At 40.7% G+C, this 9,941-nt stretch overlaps 1 protein-coding gene across 1 annotated transcript in view; it reads left to right on the plus strand.

Annotated features, from left to right (window-relative positions):
* The first annotated feature begins 2,192 nt into the window (after positions 1 to 2,192).
* The window catches only part of EXOG (exo/endonuclease G), a 32,361-nt gene continuing 24,612 nt past the window's right edge, over positions 2,193 to 9,941 (plus strand). Inside the window, exons 1-3 of the mRNA XM_007945710.2 lie at positions 2,193 to 2,355; positions 3,993 to 4,142; positions 7,210 to 7,349. Of these exons, the coding sequence (XP_007943901.1) occupies positions 2,193 to 2,355; positions 3,993 to 4,142; positions 7,210 to 7,349 (453 nt within the window). The remainder of the gene's footprint in view (positions 2,356 to 3,992; positions 4,143 to 7,209; positions 7,350 to 9,941) is intronic.

The raw sequence follows: 9,941 nt of genomic DNA on the forward strand, positions 1-9,941 counted from the left end.
CATTCCCTCAAGTCTCAGGCACCTTAGTGGAACACTAGGGTTTTCTTGAATACAGTTTAAAAACTACTGGCCTAGTCCCTCCCTTCATTTTATAGGTAGGCAAATAGGCCCAAAGACCTATTTGTATGGAAAGTCAGGTGGCTCTTCCAGTTCTGACCCTTGGACTCAAGCATGTAGTTCATTGTTCTGAAGTACAGGATCTTGATAAGAGTCATCTACTATTTATCTCTTCTTCCAGCGTTTACCACAGTACCTGGTACTGGGGAGGACTTTGATAAATATTTGTAAAATGAATGTGTCTTCAGTACATTCTGGTGGAAGATGCCAAAGCAGCCTTGAACCATATAGTTAACCATGTTGCAGGCTTATATTTATCAGGATTCTGTTTTTTTATTATTATTTTAATTTTTGTTGTTGAGAATATGCACAGCAGAACATACACTAATTCAACAATTTCTCCATTTGTCAAAAGACAATGTTTTGTTGTCAAAACAATGATTGCAAGTTGACAAACTATTAAAAGGGGACTTTATTGGAAACTGGAGGAAATGGGAAGGGCAGGATGCATGTGGGCTTCAGGAGTCAGTGAAGCCAGGGTGACAAGCCTTGTCCTGTGTTGCAGTGCTTCTTCTGTTGCTCAGTGCAAGACTAGGTGCATCTGCTCCTCTGCCTAATAGCGGAAAAACAAAGACTGGAGCTTTGGAAAGCACAGTGCCTAAGCAACTGACTGCTAACCAGAAGGTTGGTGGTTCAAACCCATCAGCCACTCTGCGGAAGCAAGACTGGGCAATCTACTTCCACAAAGCCCAATAGGGTTGCTATGAACCAGAATCAACTCTACAGCGGTGGGTTTTTTTTTTTTTTTTTTTTTTTTTTAGTATTGCAGTGCTGCTCCTCTAATTAGTGGAAAACAAGACTGTAGATAGTACTAGTTTCATATGTCATATAGCTTTGCTACTTGGAAAGAGTTCTAGATTCAAAATTCCTACAAGGGACCATGGTTGACCCAGTGAATTATACAAAATGGGTCCCAAAGAGGCATTCCTGAGCCGGTGGGGGTGGGGTGGGGTGGGGAGCATGGAGCCAAAGGCTGTCAAAACAATGTTTACACTTCCTTGGTTTTCGGAGAGAAGTTCCTGCGGAGTGAATCATTTACGTAGATTAAAAGAATTCCCATCAGTTATCTAAGAAATGAGAATCTTGAAAGGAATGCTAGAGATTGTGCTGCAAAATGAAGATCCATCTATTTGTGAGTGGGCGTTCATGACATACACGTAATGCATGCTCTTTCTCTGTCAGGCGTTTGGCAATCCTGATTTTATGTTGTAGAGAGATGGTGGAAATGATGCAATTAAAATTGCTAACATTTCTAGAGCACTTAACTATGTGCCCCAGAAACTTGTCCAAGAGTTCCACGTGTGCCATCTCCTTTAATCCTCACCGGAACCCTATGATCTAAGTGGTAGTAGTAGTACCATTTAAAAGAGGAAACAGAAGCCTAGAGGAGAGAAATAGCAGCCCGAGATGAAGAGTGGTGGAGTCAGGATCCAAACTCCTGTAATCTGAGTCAGAGTCCTAGGTTACCGTGGAGTAATGTCTTGCCAAGAAACTCCTTAAGAAGTACAAATCTATTTTTAGAAGTCCCGAAGCCAAGTATCATGAAGACATCCAATGTGGCACAGGTTTTAGAATAAAACTTGAGTTGGAATCTTGCTCTGGGGACCACAGTATAACCAGCTGCCTCTCCTGTAAAAGTGGTTGCCTCTCCTGTAAAAGGGGAATAAAGATTTTATTTTCAGGATTTTATGTTTACCCTGCAGTCTGCTTTCCGTCAAGATTACAGCCTTGGAAACCCGATGGGGCGGTTTTACTCTGTTCCGTAGGGGTCGCTATGAGTCAGAATCGACTCCGCTGCAAAGGGTTTAGTTTTAGCTTGAAATGCTGAAGAAGACAACGCTTCCACCCATCTTTGGGCCAAGTGGGGAAGGAGGGAGGCGGACTGGGCCTGCACCTTCACGGGGTGAGGAGGTACGGGTGGGCGTTTGTGTGTCGCACTCAAAGAAAGGAGCAAGGGTGGGGGTGGGTAGTGGGCCAAGTTGCGCATGCGCATCTTGGTCTCGCAGTTGCGATTGGTTTTAGGTATTAGACCGGTGTGCGCATGCACTGTGGAGAAAGTTGCTACTTGAGGAACGATGGCGGTCAAGAGTTTTGCTTCCCGCCTCAGAGGGTCCCGTCGCTTTTTGAGTGGGTTTGTGGCCGGAGCGGTAGTGGGCGCCACAGGAGCTGGTCTTACGGCCCTTCAATTCCTTCGGAGTCAGGACGCGGAGGCAGCACTGGCGGCTAGGGAGCCGGACGGTAAGGCTGCGGGCCGTTTTCCCTTCTCTGGCCCAGGCTTTGCAGCGAGGCCCTTACTTACCTCGGGTGTCAATTGTGATCTTCGACGATCCACGTTCTCGATTCTCCTGGCGCGACCTCTCCTCCCGGTCCTCATATCTAGCTCGCCTTCTTCAAGTGCTTACTTCCCCTAGGCATCTTCATTTTCTTCACAGACTTCTCCCTTCTCCCGAATATTTATCAGGATATGTTTATTTTAATGCCTGTGTCCTCCACTAGATTTTAAGTGCTGGAAGAGTTGGGACTATTTCTGTTTGGTTCTCCATCATATACCCAGCACAGAATCTGGTACATAATTGGCATTCAATGAATATGGATGAATTAATAATTACTACATAGTGTTAGGAGCTCTGGTAGCGTAGTGTCTAAGGCACTTGGCTGCTAAGCAGAAGGCTGGCGGTTGAAACCCACCAGCCACTCCTCAGAAGGAAGATGGGGCAATCTACTTCCGTAGTGATGATACTGCCTCGGAAACCCAAAGAGGGGTCGCTATGAGTCGGTCCTACTCCACGGCACATAACAACAACAACATAATGTTAGCAGATTAGGAGCCCTGGTGGCGCAGTGATTAAAGCGTTGGGATATCAACCAAAAAGTCGGCGGTTCGAACCTAGCATCTGCGCCAGGGGAGAACGATGAGGCTGCCTGCTTGCGTAATTTGCAGCCTTGAAAACTCTATGGGGCAGTTCTACTTCCTCCTGTAGGGTCTCTCTGTGTTGTAATTGACTCTATGGTAGTGGATTTGGTTTTGGGTTAACAGATTGCTTAACTGTCCTTATTAAGTCATCATTCAAATGAAGAATGCCAGCTAGGCCATCTTCAAAGTATATAAATCCTCAAGTTAGTAAAGGTACCTTATATTTGACAGTAAGCACATGCTCATTTCTTACACTTTCCCAGACATGCTGATATAACCTGTTCTTCTTGATATTTGATATTTAGCAAAAGAACTATGCTGATAGGTTGAAGATAGGAAGAGACATCAGGAGGGGATTATCTTGATGCTGACTCCGTGCTAGATCTAGGCTGAGTTTCTTCCATTAGGAAAAACAATGTCAGTTTTAATACTGTCTTGCCACAGCACACTTATTAGTGCTTCAGTGGCAAAACATTAAGGGAGAATATCAAGGAATGATGGCCTTTTAAAAAACTAAAACGTCAAGGCTGTGCTTTTTATCCTCATACTCAAACCTTAATAAGTAGCTCTTTCCTGTCCAGTCATATCAGTGATTGATTGCTAGTATTGGCATGAGTTTTCTTTTGTTTATTGCTTTCGTATACAGTTTGTTGTGGGAGACAGAGGTTTAGAAATTTGATGTGAATGATCAATGAGGTCAGGTCCTCATTTGAAAGTTAATGACTTCACTGCAGTTTACCTTGATATAACTGCACAACTGAATGTAGGCAAAACTAATACTTTGCTTGCTGTCTGTTTTCTTTGCCTTATAAATAATTGCAAAAACAACATCTACTGGTTGATTAGACTTTTGAGCTAATCGTTTGTAAATGTTGCCCTTTTCTCTTTCTTTATAATCTTTTATTCCTAGGAAGAGTTACTAACTTTCTCCCCCCCCCCCTTTTTTTTTTTTCAATTTTAGGATCTGCAGAAAAGGCTCTCTTGGAACAATTTGGATTCCCTTTAACTGGAACAGAGACTAAGTGTTACACTAATCATGCCTTGTCTTATGACCAGGCAAAACGAGTGCCCAGATGGGTTCTTGAGCATATATCCAAAAGCAAGATAATGGGTAGGTGATTGGAAAGAAAGTAGATACAGTAAAGGCATTGATCAAAATTTCCAAAATTTAGAGCAAGGAAGATTGTTGATAATGTTCTCAACCTTTTTCATATCACAGTACGTGTAGAGGATGATAATATGTATATTGGTCACTGGGTAGATGGGCCCTGCCTGGCAACCAAGGAACTCTAGATGCTTCCCAGCTGTTTCTGGGGCCGAGAGGACCCATATCTTGGCACACCAGTTTGGAGGTGCTGCAATGAGTGCCATTCATTTGTTACATCAAGAAATATTTATTAAGTGTCTACTATGTGGCTGGCACTGTGCTAAGCATTGAGGATATATCAGTGACTAAAGGAGATATAAAGAGCATTGGTGGCAAAATGGCTAAGTGCTGAGCTGCTAACAGAGAGATTGATGATTTCACCCAGTGGCTCTGCAGGAGAAAGACCTGGTAATCTGCTTCCATGAAGATTACAGTTTTAGGAAACCTAGTGTGGCAGTTCTGCTCTGTTGCATGGGGTTGCTGTGAGTCTGAATCAACCTAATGGCATCTACCACCAACAAAAACAACAAAGTACATAAACTTTCTGCTCCCCGTGGCACTTTTAGTTAGGGGGATGGATATAATCATGAATGTGTGATTATAATTGTTAATAGCTATTCTGAAAGAAAAGTGATTGGGAGTTGGGATAAGTACCTGTGAAGTGAGGAATGTGATGAGAGATAAGATAGGAGATCTGATTTTGATTAGTGAGGCTTCTCTGAGAAAGCAACCTGAAGGGTGAACGGTAGCAAGCTTGGCTGAGTGAGTGGATGGGTCATGGGATATGGTGAAGAGCATTCTAGGCAGAAAAGAAAAACAAGGCCCAACTGTGCAGTGAACCATACAAATACTATTTTCTAATGTGTTGTGATGTGAAAAAGGTTGAGAATATTAACAGTCTTCCTTGCTCTAAATTTTGTAGGCCACAATGTGAAGAAGAGTTTTGTTCCTTTAGGGTACTTAAGAAGGCCAAAGTGGCAAGAGCTTGGTGAGCAAGGGATAACGTGATGCCAAATGAGCTGGAGAGGTAGGCAGGTGCGTAAATCTGTTCATGTGTGCCTGTGTCTTGGTAGGTCCTGTGATTAAGATGACCAGGTCTTGTTATAATGTCATATTGGTTTCTAGATACTCCCACATCACTATTTTTCCTCTCTCCCAACCCTTACTCATAGCGACCATTATTGAGCTACCAGTTTAATGGTAATATTTACATTTATTGATTACTAATGAGGTTTTGCAATGAGGGTTAACATTTTGTGAATTATTCTTTATCCATTTTCAGTTGGGATATTGTTTTTTAAATTGATTTGTAGGAGCTCTTTTTCTATATTAAGAATATTACTTTATGTTATAGTGGCAAGTTTTATAACCACTTTGTAATTTACCTTTTAAACTGATGAATGGTCCACAAATTATTTCTCCTTAGCTTTACTTGGGCAAAGTAGGTTGTCTAATAAGAGATCCTTCCCACATTAAGCCACAACTCTAAAAGGCTACCCCCTTGGGAAGGGTGAACCAGAATAACTGCCTGCCCGTGATAAGGAACTACACAAAAGGTTGCCTTGGCATTAAGCAGAGAAGGGTCAAAAAAGAAAATTAAAAACTTATTTCAGAGTAGTTGAGCCCACAAACAGACCATCATGCAGGCTTGGAGCCCTAATCCATGTAACCTGGATAGACGAGGAAACCTTAAACCCTGAACTTGTGGTAATACGGTCCTCCACTAGAAATGCTTCCAGGCCCTAATAGAAGCATTTCACATCCATTCTTAAAGAAAGTATTTTCATCTTAGGCCTTTGGAAATTCCCACAAATGCCTTTTTGAGGGCGGTGAGCACCAGGCGAAGATAACCAGCCATATAAGGGAATAATTCCAGTGGTATTGACAAGTTAGAAGTTTACTAATGATAATTCTGTACTACCAGTTATTTTTATTCTTTATGAAGTTATTATAAAAAGCTAGCTTTTAGATACTTAGAAGTTGGTGAGTGGTGTGAATGATTAAGGGTTCAACTACTAGCCAGGAGGTTGGTGGTTGGTACCCACCTAAAGGTGCCTCAGAAGACAGGCCTAGCATTTTGCTTCTGAAAGCTTACAGCCTTGAAAACCCTATGGGCAGTTCCACTCTGTGCACATAGGCTTGTTATAAGTTGGGGTGCTTGGCAATTGACAGCAACATTAGATACTTTATTCTGAACCTTGGGATCTGGTGACTTTAAACTTTTCTTGGTTGAATTAAAGGACACGGGAATTGGTAACTTGATCGATCTCCATTTCACACTTCTTTGAGTCACAGTTTGTATATATTCCATTTGTCCTCATAAATTTTGTGGTGTAACAAAGTTTGTCCTAATGACAATGGAAAATGTAGTGTTAGAATTTGCTGATGTCCTCTGTGACATCATTGCTAGAGGTATTATTAGAAAATAAGTAAAAATTAAGATATCTTCTCCCATGTGGTACTCAAATACTCTGTATCAGAAATTTCTGGATTGAAGGCATAACTTAAATGTTTGTTTTGTCATTGGTTTAAGAGGCAGTAAGCAAGATAACAACAACAGGCAAGATATCAGCGACACTACCCCCCCCAGACTGTGCCTTCCCAGAACAAATTGTCTTGTATCTATATATATCCATTATTTCAGTACATGTAAACTTGTCAGAATACAATTGTATGACATATAATACATGAAGATCTTTTTAAAAAGGAAGAATTTATTTTGTAGCCCAGCTTTTTATACAGCTCATCTATTTGATCAGTCATTGTTTTCACTTAAATACCATCCAGGGGATTTTTCTTTTTAGCTTGAAAGGCCAGGATCAAAATCATGTGAGATGGCATTGTATGCAAAGCATTCTTTCCCAGGCTAGTCCTTTCTAAATTCAGATGGAGTATTTGAAATATCCCAGGAACTTGAGACATGTATACAGTCCCTAAGTACTTGCTGCTAGAAGAGATAAGCAGCCAGCAGCAGCCAGTATCATGGTGTTTGTCCACTGATAACTTACCCATTTTATGTATTTTTCTTCAGGTGATGCAGACAGAAAACATTGTAAATTCAAGCCTGATCCCAGCATCCCTCCAGTCTTCAGTGCCCTCAATGAGGACTATCTTGGAAGTGGGTGGTCACGAGGACACATGGCTCCAGCAGGAGATAACAAATTTTCAACTGTAGGCATTTTTGAGGGGAAGAATGGGAGTGTGGGGGTGGTGGTATTTGTACCATGGAACTTGGAGATTAAAAGCCTAGGAGCTAAACCTTAAAACTGGAGACTTGCCATATTTCTTTCCTATGCTTTCTTCTTTTCTTTTTAAATCAGATGCTGAGCTGTTTTTTAAACAAGGAAAACTATATGTTATATAAGAGGGAATTGGGAAGCCACTGGGAGCTGAAGCTGCTCATTCATTATTTGGAAAAATTTTAGACCTGTAGAAAAAGTAGTACAGGAAACACATTTTGATACATCTACTTTATACATACCAAAACCAAAAAACCAAACCTACTGCCATCAAGTCGATTACAGCTCACAGCAACCACCATTGGGTTCCCAAGGCAGTACATCTTTACAGAGGTAGATTGCCTAGTCTTCTGCAGAGTGGCTGGTGAGTTTAAACTGCAACCGGTTAGCAGTCAAATGCCTTAGGAACTGTACCACCAGAGCTCCTTTTATATGTATATACTTTTTAAAAACTTAAGGTAATTTGCAAACATAATAACACTTCATTCCTAAATAGATTGCCTAGGAACATGTATCATCTAAGAATGAGGATATTTGTATACATGACAGGTGTATCATCACATCCAAGAAATGTGTATAAATGCATTTTTGTACATTTGTGCAATAATACCAACTGTAAATTTATTCAAATTACCCAATTTGTCCTAATTATGACCCTGATAGCTATTTTTGATCTAGGATCTAAACGTGAATCACATAGTACATTTAGTTGTCTCTCTCTTTATTTTCCTTTAATCTAGAATAATTTCCCTGCCATAAAAGGGAAGAAATATCTTTCATAATATTGTTGAAGTGCTCAAGCCAGTTACAGACTATCCTACAATTTGGATTTGTTTGTTTCCTCATTATTATAAGATGCAGATTATTAATAATTTTTGGCAAGAATAGTAGCTAGGTAATGTGTTTTTCCTGTTGCATCCTATTGGGAAGCCCATCTTGTTAGTTTTTCTGTTATCAGTAATGCCTTATTTGATCACATGATTGAGGTGTTTGTCAGATCTATCCAATGTAAAGCTACCCTTTTTCTGCAAATTGAATTTAGACTAAATATACTATAATCCAAAAACTCAGTGCTTTTAGCATCCAGTAATGATTCTTGTCTCAGTTATTACATTGATAATTACAAAATGTTGAATTTTCCAAATTCTGCAAGTCTGTGTCTTATTTAGGGGGGCATTCTGTAAAGAAGAATGTTCCCTTCCCTGCCCCTTACCCCCCTTTTTTAAAAAATTACCTTGGACTCATGGGCTTTTTTTTTTTTTTTCCTTTTGTAAATTCAATGTGTTATAACTCATCACTGTCAATATTTATTTTTATTCTTAAGGTAACCCAGTATTTGCCAGTGTATGCCCCTTTAAGCCAAGTCTTGTGTCTTTTTGATATGTCCTTATCAGTCTTTGAGCAGTCCCATGTTTTCTTGCCCACAGAATTTTCAGGCTCACCTTGTACTGTCCCTGTCCCTGGAATCCAGCATACCTTTAAATATTCTGTTCTTTTTAGTAGGAATGGTATTTAGAAACCATAGCCTGGATACCAGGGGTGTTTATTGTTAATAGAGTGTGTAGTCTCTTTATTTCTCCAACTCTGTTGTTTGTTGATTTGTTTCCCCATCTTTCACATGACCCATGCCATCCTAGGCTCTGAAGCTATATTACCTATAGTCAGCTGATCCCAGTGTCTGCATCTCATGGTTCTAATTCCTGAATCTCTAATTCATAGTCTCGGGGGCACACTGATTAAGCGCTTGGCTGTAAATCAAAAGATTGGCAGTTTGGACCCACCATCCATTTCATGGGAGAAAGATGTGGCAGTCTGCTTCTGTGAAGATTTCAGCCTTAGAAACTTCATGAGGCAGTTTTACCTTGTCCTGTAGGTTTGCTGTGATCTGGAATCGTTGGCAGTGGGTTTGTTCTTTTTGTTTTCCAATTCATTCTGCTCTATGAATGGGTTCCCTTCGGATCAGGTTCCTCCTTTTTGTCTAGTTTGCTATGATTAAGGGAGCAGAATCATGATACAAGGCTTTCCTATTTCATAGGCTGTGAATGAGGAAAGTATCGTACATCATTTATTATGTGAACTGTTGGTGATTATTGTCATTAAGGTAGTAGTTTGTAACCTTAGATAGCTAGGGAAGTTTTGAAAAATCCTGATACTCAAGACCTGCAACGCAAGCCTATTGAGGCAGAAACTCGGGCTGAGACCCAGCCATCAACATTTTTAAAGTTACTTAAGTTATTCCAGAGGTGCTCTGGTAGTATAGTGATTGGGGCATTTAACTGCTAACCAAAAGGTTGGTAGTTCAAACTCACCAGCTTCTCTGTGGGAAAAAGATAAGGCAGTCTGCTCTGTACAGGTTTATAGCTTTGGAAACCCTGTGGGGCGATTGATTCTCTGTCATATGGGGTCACTATGAGTCAGAATCTACTTGATAGCAGTGGGTTTTAGGTTAGACTATTCCAATGTGCATGCAAGGTTAAGAGCCACTGCTTGAAGAAAAGATGTTTTGGTGGCATTGGCAGTTAGA

This window comes from Orycteropus afer, unplaced genomic scaffold, assembly GCF_000298275.1.
Source record: "Orycteropus afer afer isolate SDZICR_OR568_19922 unplaced genomic scaffold, OryAfe1.0 scaffold00142, whole genome shotgun sequence".
In the NCBI taxonomy this organism is placed as follows: domain Eukaryota; kingdom Metazoa; phylum Chordata; class Mammalia; order Tubulidentata; family Orycteropodidae; genus Orycteropus; species Orycteropus afer.